Here is a 16828-nt window from a genome sequence, read left to right as displayed (position 1 = left end):
AGCCTTAAGCAACCACAGAAGAAAAGATACTCAGCTGCTAATGAAGTGTATGCCACAGAAACAAATATTCCACATACCCTTAACAATAGGTTGAATGAAAGTATCTTGCAAGCCAGCTCTGCTGTATGTGTTTCTATTTGATGTTCGGCTTCCTTGCAGTGATTGTTAAAATGTTATTTTCTTTACAGATTAATCTGTGATGAGACCAGACATCTTTTAAGAATATTATTCTTTTTCACTTTATTCTGTCACTTAACAAATTTATTCTATGGCTGGTGATTGAACATAACTATGCAGTGCTTTTCTAACATCAGGTGCATCAGAGAGAAGCCATTATTCTGGACTGTAAAGACACGCACAGCAAAGATGTTAAAGTAGCTGCTGCCCTAGTAGGTGTGGTATGTAGTGCTATCATCAGAATCGATTCAGCTGAATATTTTTGCTATGTTCCTTTGATTTACCTTTTATTAGTTGTTCATGTATCTTTAGTGATTTCATAGAATCATAGAATGGTTTGGGTTGGAAGGGAACTTAAAGATCATTTGGTTCCGATCCCCCTGCCATAGGCAGGGACACCTTCCACTAGACCAGGTTGCCCAAAGCCCCGTCCAACCTGGCTTTGAACGCTTCCAGGAACTTCACTCCCATTTTCCATTAAAATTCCATGCTTGCTTTGGCTGTTTGGTTATAGCTGATACTCTCAGATTTCCAAGGTGCTATGTATCCTTGTACAAGTGTTTTTTAACAACATGTGCATTAGACAGAAGGCCACAATTTCACAGCTCACAGGCACACACGGCCAAAACAGTATAGTAGGTGCTGAACTGTGAAAAGGTATGTAATCGTGTCAGCATATGGCAATGATTCAGTCATCTGAGGATTTTCTTAGTAGTCTCCTTTAATTAATTAGTCTGTTAGTATTTCTTGCACCTGGACGCATGCTTTCTGTTGCTCGTGGATAAGGGTCGGTGCATAGTGCCATAGTGACCATGCTGCCCATGGTGTATGGGTGGGTTTTCTCAAAACTTAGAGCTGACCCTGGTGAAATTGGATACTTTCCTAGTGCAGACTTATCTCTTGATATGGGTACTGTCATTATGGTGTCAATTTTGTAATGGGCATTTATTTCATTTGTCAATAATAAAGTAATTATTTGAGCAGAGAGAGAGGATGTGGGTTTGACTAGACGCGGCCCATTTCCTCAGCCCAAATAACAGAAATTGCTATTTCTGCTTTAGTAGCACAATAGTAGAAGTTGAGAGAAATCACCTGGTAGTTGAGGCACTGATTTGGCACAGAGGAACATGGCAAAGCTATGTTTCAAATCTTAGTCTCTCACAGCCTAAGTGAGCCTTCTAAACAATCAGCTATCCACTCTTCTGAGGTAGGAATCTGCCTTCTTGTCAGAAAATAAGGTCTTGGTTTTGGTTTAGTTTAGAACAAGAAAATATTGCAGAATCAGAAACTTTCTTAGCAGGTTTAGCAATACTCTGTAGTATTATTACTGGCTATAATCTCGAGTAGAAAGTAGTGGAATTGAGGAGCTGCTCTCAATTTGTTTTACTCAGCTTACAGCAAAACAGGTGCACAGACAATTTGTGAGGTTGTTTGTCGACTTGTTCTTGAAAAGCCATCTCTTCAGGTAAACAATGAGGAAGTATTTTTGCATTGTGTCATGTCCTCTGTCTCTTAAAAGATGTACTTGCATTGTATCTCGATTATCTTCTGAGAGTTTTGAAAAGATTAGTGTATCCTTTTTATGATTTTCTTGTCAAAACTGTGATATGCATCAGATATAAGCAGTTACCTTAAAAGCACTCCCCCAGCTTTTCTCTTTCACTTCTATTAAAGTTTGTGCAGTTCTTGTGCTTTCCACAATCTTTTTTGCATGTGTCGGGAGGGCCCCTCTGAATTTTCATGAGTTCATGTATATTGATCTTGTGATTAAGAGTTCTGGTCAAGGTGATCTGTTCCTATTTCATTCTGAATGTCAGGCAAAACCAAGAGGATTACAGTTATAAAACTTGATTATTGTCTCTCTCACTCAAGGCAAAGGGAAGAGAGTAATGAGTCTGACTTTAGGTTACATGAGGACTGCTGATTTAGCAAGCCTAATCAAGAAAATAGAATACACAGCAGAGCATGAAGTTCTGGGGAAATACTTATATCCAACGTCACCACTTAAAAGTACTCTGCGAAGTCTGTGTGGGTACCACAGCATAGCAGATCACTCAGAAAACACAGTTCAGAATTTTGTAGCTTCTCCTGGTCTCTTCTGATCAAGAGACACTATATCCCCTCTCAAATTCTATAATGGTGCCTTCAGTTATCCACAGGAAAGAGATGGGTGAAGAATTTACTTCATTAAAATGCAGTGAAATGCAGTTTACTCTCAAGGCTGATGATTACAGTTGTAAATAGAGTTTTATTTTGAAGGATGCTGGTTGACTTTTGCTCCATTCAGATGAGAATTTTTGTGCTTGATGGTGGAAGGAGGAGAAGGAACCAAATATGTATTGAACATGAAAATAGAAGAGAGTCAAAGGCTGAAATGGGGAGGCAAAGATACTGTACATGACAGCTTTTGACTAAGGCAGATAAGCTATGCTGCAACTTATCTGCAGTGTTAGGAAATGATGGTTTCCTTGTCACTTTCTTCCTTTTATTTTCTTCTTGAAAGATTGTCAACTGATGTTATATAAATGCTATATCACTACCCTTTGTGTACAAGGCCGGAGAGTCAGGATTCTCTTTGGCTGAGACATTACCCTGTCTTTGTGGGGGGCAAATAGGGATTGTTTTGAACACATGAAGCTGAAAAGATCTCGACTCTTTCAAGGACTCGTGTCTTACTTGCATTGATCCATCCTTCAAAGCTCATTTCTGAATCTCCTGTGCCTGACACCCTGGTACCCATATGTTTGACAAGGTTGAATTTCCTGACCATACTTTCTGCTCCCACTTGAAAATTTATTCTTTAGCTCCACCTCCTGGCTCTTGGTCCATGGAAAGGAGGTTTCTCGGGAATCACAGAGCCTCAAGAAGGGATCAGAAGTATCCATCCTGGTTTAGAAACACTAATGTAGAGGTGTATTTGGGGTCTTTTTAACTGGGTCAGAACAGATTTTGTTGGGCCCACTCATACTGGCTTTCCACAGAGGCAGATGTTTCAGTGAAGAGGTGGACAATGGAATATGTGGCTCATAGTTTCTGCTTTTTGTTGGGCTTTTGGTTTCTCAACTGTGGCAGTTTCGATACATGACAGACATCACAAAACAGTCTTTCTTTGTGACTGTTTTCTCTCTAGTACTTCCTCAATCTCGTGGGGGTGGGGAGGTAGAGAAGAAATCGTCTGACACTGAAACATTAAAATAAAAGATCCCTGAGGCCTTGCAAAGGAGTCTTGATTCACGCAGGGAGAATTGCTTTGACTGTGATCATCCTGTTCAACCAGGAACTGCCCAAGAAGTGGAGGAATAGAGTTTAGCCATCTGGATTTAAGAAGCTGAAAACCATGTCTCTTCCCCGACAGCTGCGAGAAAAGAGGTAATATGTCTCTTCCTCCTCCCACCTCCCTACAAGCCTCCATGTAACTGCTATGATCTGTTCGTTTGATTTGGATTCAAGCTTCTTTGATGACTCTAAAAAGCTTGTTGTTATCGTAGCTTCCAAACTATTAGGCTGCTCAGTGTGGAGCAGACCATTTCTTAAATTGGAGTGGACTTTCTTCTGGGGAATATTTGGCACCTACGGCAATAGTGGGTCATTGTCCTCTTTATAGCTGCAAACAGTTTCCCTTTTACTGGGGTTTGTGATATGACTAATTATATCTCTTGATCTCCATAACCACATCCCTCTTCACAGTAAGTGGTAGTATTTAGGGTGTTGTGGGTGGTGCTGATTCATGTAAATTCTGCCCGTACAGCAAGCTATTGCAAGACTTAACATCATTACTTCAGCCTTCCAGATGGGCTACGCATTGTGGAAGCCCCTGCTTGGGATATTCTCTTAGCAGAATAAACTGAGCCAACTGCCATGTTTTTTGTATTATCAGAATATTTAACATCATGTCAGCTTGGTATTTCTTAGATGATCCTTTTTAAAGTTTCTCTTTCTCTCTACCTCATTTATTATCATTTTTTTTCTTATTCTTGATCCTTTTAACTTAAGTGTTAGTATAAATACCACTTTAACAACATTGAGTTGCATGATTGAAGCAAAGGTGAATTTGTCTTCTGTTTGTCAAAGATGTACCAAGGAGAAGGTCCCAGAGGAGGAGGTTTTACTGTGTGGACAATATAGACAAGAAACGTGAGAGTATGGTCATATGGCTGCTCTTTAGCTGTTCCTGCAGGGAACCCTCTTTCTCTCTTGATTCAAAGCCAATATTTTCTAGGATCTGTAAAGCGTATTCTAACCTTGCCCACTATCATGTGTTCCTCCACACATTTTTGTCGTTTTCAAACAAGTATCTTTGTGCTTGCTTCAGGTTATTTGCTGTGACTGGGAGGTCTCCCTGTAAATATTTGCTAGGCTACTAGTTCTTTTTTCCAAGCCTCTTTAAGAGTCTGCTTTACTGTGATATTTACAAGAAAACTTGACAACATTTTGATAGCTGATGCAGGTACCACTGGTTATGATATAGAACAATACTATGTCTTTGTTTCTTTGCTTTTTTTTTTTCTGTTTGTGCTTACCTTTCTGTTCTTTCTTACATGTACAAGGTACATTGTATGCATCTTACACATACAGCGTAAGGTTTTTAGGAATTAGCTTTGTTCTGTCAGTTTTAGAGCACCGAGCACAACAGAACTCCTTCTATTCCCTACAGTAATGCAGTAATAACAACAGCATAAATCATGGTATATAATGATCTCCTTAGAATAAGTGATACTGCTGCAGAGTTATTGTAAGTCTGCTAGATGCTGTAGGAAGGATTAAGAATGCATCCACAGCTGATCACATTTCTCAGGAAAAACTTACCAGCTCCAGTGTTTCTTTTGTAGTCTTGCTACTCTAGCAAGCCTAGGAATGATGGGGATGTTTTTCAGGCTTGATGAATCTTCACAATGGTCACTGACTTGTGCTGAACTTATGGAAAGCTGGCATCTCAAGATCAGACCTCCAGAGGAAAAGAATGACACCATGAGTTTCTAACATCTTGGTTTTGACACTAGATAATGTGATGTTGCCCAGCTATCTTTGTTCTGTATGGCATAGAGACCCCTGAAGGCTAATGCCAGTGTGAGTAACCTAAATCTTTTGTTCTTGCTTTACAGTGATTTTGACCAGCTTCCAGATGATGTACCTGTTTCAGCTAACATTGCAGATATTGAAGAGAAGAAAGGCTTTACTAATTATTATGTAAGAAGGGAGATTTATCCTGTCGCTATATGCCCTCATCTGTGACTGGTTTGGTTCTGGGAAGCAAAATGCAGTTAATCTGGTGTAGTTGCTTTTTGGCATGAATAGTTCCATGCAGAGAAATTCCCAGTGCTTCTTTTTTTCTGGTATGGAGGTTATTCTGTCACAGATTTAGTCTAAAAATGTATTGTCCAGGTGAAATGTGACAGAGGTATCCTCTAACATTGCTTGTTTTCTAAATTCTTACCTAATTTCTGATTTATTTCCTGTTAAAGTGCTGTACATTTGGTGAAGATAGTGGGAAAGAAATTCAAGGAGGGTAGAAGGGCAGGGTCTTGTCTCCGTTATTCCATGGTAATGGCAAGTCTACACAAAAGGTAGCATATTAATAAGTCATGAACAAGTATACAGGATGGGAATAGTAGGGAAAAGCACTACGAGATTTTCTGAAGAGGGCTTTTGGATAAGAGCAGCTCAGTCTGACTTCTGCAGGGTGTGCTGCTTTTGCTGGAGACATTGCTCATAAAACCTTCCCAGTGCAGTATGCAGGTTTTACCCTGGAATATAGTGACATTTGGTTGCTCTGTCTTTACATTTTCTGAAGGATCTGGCTGCAACATGACTTGGAGGTCAGTGTATGGAAATCATAGGCTCCTTTAGAGCAAAGCAATTTTAGCAAGAGATGAGAAATAAGAGAGTGGTTGGGGGAGGTCAGACCATAATTTCTGAAATTGTGTACTTTAAAGTCAAAAAGAAGTATGAATGCCTTCAATTCTGAAAATCAATTAGTTTAGATGACTGTCTATAGATTTAGATGTCCAAAGCATCCTATTGTAAAATATTTGTATTTAGCACCCTAATGTTTTGTTTGTCACTGAGGGAAGGTGTGTAAGCATGAAGTAGCATCTAGTCATTTCAGGTTTCCTTTTAAGATTATGTAACAGAAAGTAGCTACAGGGGCATGATCCATGCGAAAGCTGGACCCACACATATACCGCAGTGTCTGGTGCTAACTTGTTATTTACTAGTATTTGAGTCTGCAGATGCTTAACTGAAGTCTTGCTTTCCATTCTGCCCCTAAGACAATATTCCCACTACCGAAGCACTGATCTTATGTTCCTATTGTATGTCTCACTTTCATTTCGTAAGTATTTCTAAGTATGAACATCAGCCTGAATCCCCCTTCTCTGTTTCAGATGTTTGTCATTGAAGTAAAGGTTAAAGGTGGTGGCAGATACCTGATTTTTCGACGCTATCGTCAGTTCTATGCCCTGCACACCAAACTAGAGGAGAGATATGGAGCAGAGAGCAAAAATAGCCCTTTTACCTGCACACTCCCCATATTGCCAGGTAAGCTGTCAGAACCAAATCTGTGCATGATTAGCAGCTTTCTCAGCCCCAGTCTGTCCTAAAGAGAAGTGCATAGTAGAGAAGTAGTTGTGACAAAGAACTAGTGCCCAGCTGTGGATGCTGGAAAAGTCAAGTTCCATTGGCCATCCCTCCACTTGTGGTAAAGTTCATTTAGAAACCTAAAATCCTTTAGAAAATATGTATTTTCTTGGAGATCCTACTTCCTCCTGATTGCTTCGTTTCTCTGACAGCCTCCATTTTCTTTTTCTTCAATAACTGTCCCAGGTTTTATATTTTCCAGGCAAAGTTTATGTTGGGGCCAAAAAGGAAATTGCTGAGAACAGGATTCCTGTCCTAAATGTCTACATGAAGGTAAAAATTTTACGGGAGAGATTGCACTGAGCACTGCAGATACTTACCCCTTGAAATCAGCTAAGAGAGACAGTACTGTTGTAGTCCTAGCTATCTGCTTCTCTCTGTAGTGTTTTTCCTGAAGACACAGTGTCCACACTGTGGGACAACCCGCAGTCCTATTCCCCAGATTGTTCAAACTGCAGAGTCTGCTGGAATACGCAGTTCACAAGGGCTCACTCCCTGCCTTCATGTATATATAGCTATCCTTACAAAAAAAACAAAAAAACCCACAAAAACAAAAACAAAAAACCAAACCAACACAAGATTTATGAGGAAATGGTGAAAGTCCAGGTGTTGGGTGAATATGAAGTTGGCATGTGCACCCAAAGGGCTAGGAGAGTGAGGTGGGCTTCTGGGTGTACTTCCTCTACAGCGAAGACACAGCCAGTAACATCAAGGAGAGAAATTCTTTGTGTGCAGGTTAACTGAAGACCTGACTTTAAATCAGTAAAAGTGTGAAGCGCTGGCCAAGACTTCTAGTACTTAAGATTGCCTTCTTTCCACAGTCATTCATGTTCTGAAGGGAAACACAAAGAGCAATTTACTCCTTCTGCAGTAAATCAGGCACAAAAAGAGCGAAGCAATACATTGGCCAACTCCAGGAGTAAACAGGAGAAACTGTCAGCTGTTCAGCCGTGTCCTGCTGAGCGAGAAGGGAGAGGAGGGAGATTTCTGGCAGTAATGAATATCCTTCATGATCCTGTAGGTCAGAGAGGCATATTCGTTACATGTAAATAAATAGAGAATTGGTCTCTCCCACTGTTATACTCTGCTTCCTACTTGCTCTTGGCACAGAACCTACTCTGCCTACCCGTTTGGGTGTTGATGGATGAAGAGGTCCGGCTGTTCTTCTACCACTCAACCTTTGATAGTGAACAGGTGCCTCACAGACTGAGACGGCTTCGCCCACGGACACGCCGAGTGTAAGTGATTGACGTGTTTTTCAGCATTGCTTGATGTAAGAGATGCTGTCCAGTTTTGAGGGGAGAGAGAGATGAGGATCACCACTGTGTTTCCTAAGTGAATCCAGTCCTAATATGAGGATCTTTGTGGCAGAGTGAACTCAGGGTATTTCTTGTTTTCAGTAATCTCAAATTTTTAAAGTGCATGTGGTACTTGCATTAAAGGAAAATTCCAAAATGGGAGTATAGCTTGCTTTGAAAAAAATGCTGCTTAGCTCTATCTGCTGATAATTCTTGAATGGTAATATCCATTATAATGTGCAGAATATACAGGCCAAGCTTAAGGACATAGGCTTGCACCACTGAAGTCAATGTGAATTTTGGCACTGAATTCAGTGAGATCTGATTCAGACACTAAATGAAACTGAATCCTTAATTTGTTCCTGTCCTTTGTCTAAACAGGGACCTATCTTACATAGCAGCATTGACACCCCTGTGGAGAACTGCTAAGTAGACGTCATACTTCATTACTTTTCGGACAAATTAATTCTCCTTTCAACATAGCAAAGATGGACCCATTTCCTTTTCACTTACCTCAAACAGTGCAAAAACTACATGTGTGTATGCATTCCTGGACGCGTGTATGATGGCAGAGTTTGAACTGAATGCCATAAATACTAGAAACAGGGATACCCCGAAGGCAGAGTAGGGGAGCTGAGCAGTGCTGTGGAAGAGAGGTCCAGGATAGTGACTCTTGAAAATTCCATCTGTTCTCAGAGGCCGACATCATCAGATTGCTGCTGATCTGCACTGAAACTGAGAGAACTGGGGCAATGTTGTTGCATCCACATTTATTTACTTCAGTACTGCACACAGATTCTGGTGCAGTTTCTCCGGTGATCTGTGGCTTGCTTGCCTTTTAAATAATGAAAATGCAGACACTGTGCTACTGATGGTGTAGTATTTTTGATGACTAGAAAGATACATTTACCTCCCTGTTGTCTTCTTTCTTTGCAGTAAAAGCATTTCACCTCAAGTGCCTATTTTTGACCGCATGGCAGCTCCACGGGCTGAGGTGAGTACTCCGCACAATCTGTCATAGAATAGGAGATTAAACTCTGTTTTACTTTGGTATCTCATTGATCAAGTTGCCTTTTCCAATTAGAGCTTGGGGAAAGAAGGGAAAGTGAAATTGACGCAGGAAAGCAATTGATTTTAACAACAGGGAATGAAATAAAGGATGGAAAGAAGTGTTCTGTTCCTCCTTACTTGTGTAATAAGAAGGTCCACTGTGAAGTCAGAATGACAGGATGTTCAAAATTGAGAGATATGTACAGCTTACTGCCAAATGGTCCATATTTACATAGTGATACCCATAAATTAAATTTAAAACAAGCACAAGCTTCAGTCTCATTGACTTCAGCAGAAGTTTGAAAGATTTGCAAGTGAGGCATCTTGGTGTTCTCTGTAACATAAGTGTTTTACCGAAAAGTGCCTATACCCTTGTCTTTTGCTGTACATTGTCTTGGTATTAAGCACGTGGAACTGCTTTGTAACCAGTACTTGTCTGAGCATTGTCTTGCTTCCTCAAACATGTGACTTTGCCATGTAAGGTTAAAAAAAACATGCGAGTGCTCTGAGGTTTGTTGCTTTTGTTTTTTACACTGAGTATGGCAGGTCTCGGATCAGTCATGTCTCTTGGGTTTTATCTATGAATTTATTGATATTGAACATACCTACCAAAACTTTTCAATAGATGAAAAAAGGCTTTTGAAAGAGCTATTGATTAGACATGTGAACTACTAGCACGACAGTAGCCATTGTCTTTTTTTGATTAGGAGAACTTTTGGTATTAACAAGACCAAAAGAACCATCTCAACACAGAATAAAGAACACCTTTGCATTTTTGCTCCTCTAAAAGCATTTAAATAGCTACCATGTTCTCTAAGGACAATGGGGGAGATGTGCATTTTTGATAACTCGGCTGCTTCAATTATTCAAGATCAGCTTGTTAGGGTGATAGCATGCACTTACCTCCTTTTTCTTTTTTTACCCCCCTGAAGTGGGCATCTAAGTTCCATTTTAACTTCATGTCATTTTCCCAGACTTCCCAAAATCTCTCAGTTCAGCACACAGGGCTGAAAGCTAGACTTTAAAACAACAGTTAGTTACCCTTAAATTAGGACATAACACTTCTGCAATTTTTTTAAGGCTCTTTGTGATATTTTGCAGCAAATCAGAAAGCTGTAAAACTGCAATCAGAAATAATATATATTTTTTCAGCTCTCAGGATTTCAAGTTTTCAAGTTGTCAGTTGTCTTCAGCTCTGTTGACTTACTTGCTTTTAAGTGTTTTCAACTTCTTTATATTTATTTCTCTGGTGCTCAGTGTCCTGCATTTTAAGAATTCTAGCATGTAGCGCTCTCAGACCCATGTTTGTCCTAGTGCTTTAACCACTTCTTCAAACCATTTTTGTGTGTGCTGAGTAGGAGAAGAAATTGTGAGAACTGCAGACTACGCTCATATATATGACCTTTCCCCAGAAATACATCTGTGATGACAAAGTGTGTCCTACTTTTGTAATTCTGTGAATTAATAATTCCTGTGTTATTACTTTCCATAGGCACTGTTTGATTTTTCTGGAACCAATAAACTGGAACTCAGCTTCAAGAAGGGGGACTTGATCTATCTACTTAGCAGAGTAAACAAAGACTGGTTGGAGGTAAGACTTCAATAGCGGTACTGAACTATTAGCATACCTTGAAATATATGAGTAGAAAGGGTTCTCCTAGTCCTTGGGACCTGTCTCCTCCTTTCAGGGAGAAACTGTATCATAATCAGGTCTTACTGTCAAGAATAAATCCTTGACTCCAAATTTGAAATTGTTTCCTTCCTTGATGGTTTTTAGCTTACAAATTTTCTGCCTTCTAGACTTCAGTTTGTATTTGCATTTGCTTCTGCTGGAATGTTTTTAAATTCTATGGAAGTGATTAGAACACAAAAAGGCCACAGAAAGGAGATGGAAACTCCATTTCAGCGATTAATTGGTTTCTTGCCTCGGGGTGAGTTGCTGTATACTTCATGCTTCATACCACAACACACGTCAGCCTGATTAGAGAGAACTTGGGCAATGCAGCAGTGCTCTGAAAAAGGATGAGGAGAACATACTGTGTGTTTGCTGATACGATATCTCTGCTTGCTCAAACACCACAGCCTTCCTTGGTAATCATCTGACTTTCATTTTTTACATGCTGTTTAACTCCCCCGCCTTGTATGTGATGACACGATTGTATAATCTTTTTGTGGGATGCCATCAGGTCACTTCCATAGCCTTTGTTTTCTTCATTATAGTAGAAATATTCTTACTGTTGTTTCCATGGAAACTAATTGAATCCCAGAACTTATTGTATGTGGCCAAAACGGCATGGTTTTCTTAATTCTAACACTTCTTGTCATTCCAGGGAACAGCTAATGATGCCACTGGGATTTTCCCATGTGCTTTTGTGAAGATCATAAAAGATTTACCACAGCAGGAAGACACAGTTAATAAAGTTCGCTGTTATTACCATGATGAGACTGTGAGCACTGTCAGGTAATAAGAAAATAGTCTTCCAGTTTGCTGCTGAAGAATTGTTGCCAATTCTCTTTTCATGATATGTAATGATTAAATTTGTTCTTGACACAGGGATATCTCAGTGGAAGAGGATCTGAGCAGCATTCCATCATTCAAAGATCTCATGCAATTGATGAGGTACAATACAAGCAGTTAGTTGTATGTTTAATAACATTTAAACATTTGTCAAGTTCCTTTCAGTCCTAGATTTTCCATATTCTACATATTCACCATGTTTTGGGTGTGAAATACTTTTCAAGTGTCCTGAGGAAGTTGTACTTTGACTTGGCCTAGGGCCATCTGTGCAGATAGTACTCTGCCTTAGGATTGTCAGTAAGTATGGAAAGCCACAAACTTCTAACTCAGTTATGCTGGGTAGAAGTTTCCATTTCTAGTTCTAAGATCAGAGCCATACCCCCATGCATGGATTTTTTGTCTTATATACTTCTTCAGGATATGGAATACTTCCTTCTAACTACCATTAAACTAGGGTTAAACTAGATTAATCTAGTGTTTGTTGAACATCAAAACATTAGAACATCAAATGTTAGTAATAGAACACGTGGTCTAATATTCTTCCATTCCTTAACCTGCCCCCCCTTCAAAAAAAGCCACCATAATTAGGCAAAAGTGGGTAGTAACTACAGTCAACTCTTACCTATGGGAATTTTATCAAACTCACAGATTATTGTGCCATGCATTTGGTGTTACTGGAAATGGTTCTTGGTTCTGACAGATTTCTTAGCTTAAACACAATACAGCATGAATATGGCTGTATGATTCCTAGTACTAGCTGCATCAAGAATGCCAAGACACCCAAGGCTTAGTGTGGCTTTTAGCAGAATGAATTAGATTGCTGGTTTATTGTTAATTATGCAGCACCTCCCAGGCACTCCTTGATTTCTGGGAATCAATCCATTTCTTTTCTACCAGGCGGGAGTTTGACCAAGATGACATTGTTTTGAATTACCGAGACCTTGATGGTGATCTGATCCGACTGCTCTCCGATCAAGATGTTGAACTCATGGTGTCTCAGAGCAGGAGTAGGCCCTCTGAGAAGCATTTCTTCCCTTGGAAGCTGCACATCACTCACAAAGATGACTTGGGTGTCTACAACACTAGTCCAGGAATAGGTGCTACTCAAACAGTAAGGGCAACATAAGTGCTGTGCAGAGATGTTCCAGTAGGTACCTATACAGTCCTTCCGTAATCCCTCTCTGCAGACAGTTTCCTTTAACAAACCTTCAAAGTAGGCTTGAAAAGAGTAATTTTTATAATATGTTACCTTTCAATGTAACATCTGTACTTAGTTAGCTTTTTCAGCTTTTTAGCACTCCTCTGCAATAGAGACATCTACACAGAGACGACAGAAAGTAAGGAATAGAGAAATAAAATCATTGTCCATATTCACAAAGCGAGTCAGTGTTAGCCTGCAATAGAGGTTTAGTGTCCTGAGCCACAAAACCTGCTCTAATCTGTGTTCTCACTCCCAGAGCCAGTTATTTGTCCAGAATGTCTTCATAAGCTTTTTTTCTAGACTGCTATAATTTTCTCTTCACTTGCTGATACGAAGGTTTGTGTGCCAGTGCTTATGGATGCCTAATTATTTCTATCACGTGGGAATCTGACTGGGCATTTAGAGCTTGTTCTGGGAGCATAACTTTTTCGTATTTCAGTAAAGAAATTGCATCCCATCTTTGCTTTCTTCTTTCCACTGACCAATATTTTGAATTCTGTGAATCAAATCTAGTACACTTGTGGTGTTCCTCATAGACCTTTTTATAATTGTACAGACTACTTATTTCTGCATTCTGGGAAAATTTGTGTGATGCCTATTCAAATAGCAATTTCTTCTCTGTCTTTTGCTTTCTGACACCTCATTGCAAAGTAGAACTAACAAGAAATTACTCTATCAGATTATTCAACATATAAAGTTACATATGAGTATATTTTATCAGTTTCTATTCAAAAGGATTTCTTTGGGGGGATTCTGCACCTTTTTTTTTTTTTTGCTTGATAGTGAGATAATTTTGAAGAAGAGTTTGAATGTTACCTATTCAGCTTTCTTTAAGGAGTAGTTCATTATTGAACAAAAATGTATCTTGCAACAATTTCTTTAATGTTCATGCCATTAAAATATTTTCTTCTTGAACAAATTTACTGCTGCTAGTAAGAATTACAAGTTATGTATGTTTTACATAAATTGATACCTTAGATACCATATTTTAAAAACACTATGCAGTCATGGTATTAAAATATACCACAAGTATAAATATAATCAGTAAAAAGTAAGCAGTTAAAACAGTTTTCAAACACCATGCTTTGGATTCGACTGTTAGTTTCTGTGGCATTAAGCTACAATTCCTCATTTAAAAAAATCTTTGTCCTTGATCTGCTGCTAAAATTTGTACAGGCAAACGTGAAGATTAACAAGTATCTGAAGGTACTAAGAACCAGTTAACTAGCGATGCATGAATAACTAACCTGCCCCTCCCAAAACCGGCAAATTAATGTTTGCTCTTTTTCTTAGATGTTACCTGTAATGTTATCAGGTAACAAGATCTTCAACAACAACAAAAGTGTTTAAACTTTTGTTTAACAAGTTTTGTTTTAACAAGTTTTAAACTTTTTTTTTTCTTCCTGATGTATATATATAAACTTACGTATATACATAAGCTTTAATATTCTATTATCCATAGCCTGCATTTATGCATATGAGTGTATTGGAAATAAAGGAAAGACTTCATATTTAAAGATAAACATATTGTTTGCTAGATTGGGATCCATAAATCATTTCTTATTTGACACCTTATTAGTGCATAGTTCTCGCAGTATACCAATCCTGTACAGATTTGTATAAGAAAAGACACTCTCCAAAGAGTTGTAAGATGTGCTACAGGTCATATCTGCCTTCCAGGTACAAAGCTTCCACCTGAAGCATCCACGCTTATTAAATTTCAGAGCTAGATAACATATATTTGGAAGAGACACAGATTGTATCTTCCTTTTTTCCAATGATGGAAGGTTTTAGTTGACATTATTTTACTAAAATGTTACAAAACGTACCTTCCCAGTTCAAAGGCATTGTAGCAATGTGGTTTAGGAAGAAGATGAAGCAATGTACAATGATAATGTTAATAACCTTACACCTTGTGGTACATAAGGGAATGTATTGTAAGTTTGAAAGCTAATTGGCATGCGTGGCCTGCAAAGATTCTGGTGTGCAGGATTACTTGTTACCTGATCCTGGAGTTCCACAGAGCAAATAACATCTGAATATTTTCACTGACAGCTAGATCCTGGGATGTACCCAGCAACTCAGCAAGTCTGTCTGAAGCTGGAGGAGCTGTCTGAGTGAGGAAGGAATGGCAGGGAAGATGTCTGCTGGGAAACAAGAAACCTTTTTCTAAGGGTGGGGGAAGAACATACGTAAATTTACTGGCCTCTGAAAATCACAGCAGGATAATTCCTTTCTGCTTTTATACTGTAATGAAAAATAAATTCTGCCCATCCAGCAAAGTTGCATGTTCCCCGCCTTGTCTGCAGGTTTTATATGCACACCTCCTGATAGTCCCAATGACACACAATTGCATCAGATACTGTCATATTCTCCGTCTTGTTTCCCTTATTCACAGTATACATTTTTTTCCTTGTATTTTGATGTAGTTCTTATGAGAGCCTAACTGTGATAACTATGGTTTTGGTCAGTACTACAGGGATTTAGAGAAGGTGTAGTAGCAGTGCAGGGACAGACAGACTCTGGCAGTTGTATTCTGTATCTGGGAACTCACCTGCACCACCCCACCCCTGGTAGTTTACCCCGAGAGCACAAATCTGAGTTTGTCTTTCCCTTATGGCTACCTAACCTTCCTATAGATCTTATTATTGAAGCCTACTGGGCTAAACTTTAAAGCTGGATTTGAAACAGTGTGTCTGCCTTGGATGCAAGATAAGCTCAGATGAACTCTTCTCACAAGTTTTGTTTTTTTCTCTATGTGCTATAATACTTTCAATTTATTATTAATTGTTGAAATTGGTAAAAATTACTTTTTAAAATATTACTCAAATTAAAAGGTTACAGAGATAAAGGTAGTTCCCCTCCCCCCTCCTAAATATGTGTACAAATAAAGTACAGAATGATCCCTGCCTTGAAGATTGTCTAGCCTAGAGTAAAGCAAGAAACAGTGCTGGAGTAAAAACCTAAGAATTCTTTTTTAGCCTTTCTCACTTCTGCTGCAGTCAATACTCTTTTTTTTTTTTTTTTTTCTGAAAATACATTAGTCCCATGATCTGGTAATTGTTAACATGCAGATTGGCAATGACAAACTTCCTTCCCCTCCCTTCCCAGTTAAACAGTCCCATCTAAGTGCGTGCTTTGGGGGCTAAAATAGGAAGTACAGACTTCTTATTTCACAGGCACTTACACAGACTTTCCTGGAAAGGGCGTGGTCTACTTCTTTCAAAGTGGCATTTGAGGCACATAGAAGATACAGCAGTTATTTTGAAGACTTACTTGCCAAGAAAATCCTGTGGTTGGTTTATACCTCCTGCCTCCAGTTCTAGGGAAGTGTGGTTTTGCTGGTTTCTGCATCAGAGGATTCTGATGCTGTGGGGGAAGGCTGGACAGGGAGAGTCACCCATCAGTTTGAATTACCTGCCTCACAGACAGCTCTGGATCCAGGTAAGGGAAATGCTTCCTCTCTGGGGAAAACAAAATGGCAGAGAATCTGCTCTCATACAAAGGCTTTTGAGTCATTAAGGGATTCCTTAGCTGTAATGATAATTCAAGGGCTCAGCCATCTGTTTCTGGTGTAAGGAAGTGACATTCAGGAATCTGAAAGTCAATAGGAATTTAAAAGGAGTTTTTCCATGCTCCCCTAATGTAGAAAAGAGTCTCAGCTTTGTAACATATTTGAGTAGGTGAGTTTATTATACTTTTGAGAGAGCAATGAGAGATGGCCAACAGGACTTGAATTCCAGTATTGAACAACATGGTCCATGGTCTTCGAACCACTCAATTTACTCTCGATCTCAATAATCACTCTCCCCCCCAAAAGGATAAATAGTTTCTTTGGTATTATTTCTACAATTTGCAACTTCTTTGGGGAGCAGCTGGAAAAGTAGCATGTTGAAGAGAAATCGGAAAGTGAATGAATAGGGTGGTTGGGGATCATATTTTAAAGGA

The 16828-nt window shown here is 39.2% G+C and overlaps 1 protein-coding gene across 1 annotated transcript; it reads left to right on the top strand.

The window, feature by feature from the left end:
- The first annotated feature begins 3330 nt into the window (after positions 1–3330).
- Positions 3331–12805, top strand: NCF4 (neutrophil cytosolic factor 4, 40kDa). The gene is made up of 10 exons (XM_009881858.1): positions 3331–3546; positions 5280–5364; positions 6561–6714; positions 7016–7086; positions 7924–8051; positions 9048–9105; positions 10654–10752; positions 11492–11622; positions 11716–11781; positions 12577–12805. Exons 1-10 carry the CDS (start codon positions 3515–3517, stop codon positions 12803–12805), a joined length of 1053 nt encoding a protein of 350 aa, XP_009880160.1. The 5' UTR covers positions 3331–3514.
- The last annotated feature ends 4023 nt before the right edge of the window (positions 12806–16828 follow it).

Source organism: Charadrius vociferus, unplaced genomic scaffold (genome assembly GCF_000708025.1).
Source record: "Charadrius vociferus isolate BGI_N301 unplaced genomic scaffold, ASM70802v2 scaffold413, whole genome shotgun sequence".
Taxonomy (NCBI): Eukaryota; Metazoa; Chordata; class Aves; order Charadriiformes; family Charadriidae; genus Charadrius; species Charadrius vociferus.
This window is presented reverse-complemented; position numbering and strand designations above follow the sequence as displayed.

Bases quoted from the DNA above. Each gene is read 5' to 3' on its own strand.
- NCF4 (XM_009881858.1), top strand. From the start codon at position 3,515: ATGTCTCTTCCCCGACAGCTGCGAGAAAAGAG. The intron at 7,087-7,923 runs GTAAAAATTTTA...CTCTTGGCACAG, and splicing joins TCCTAAATGTCTACATGAAG to AACCTACTCTGCCTACCCGT. The intron at 11,623-11,715 runs GTAATAAGAAAA...TTCTTGACACAG, and splicing joins GAGACTGTGAGCACTGTCAG to GGATATCTCAGTGGAAGAGG.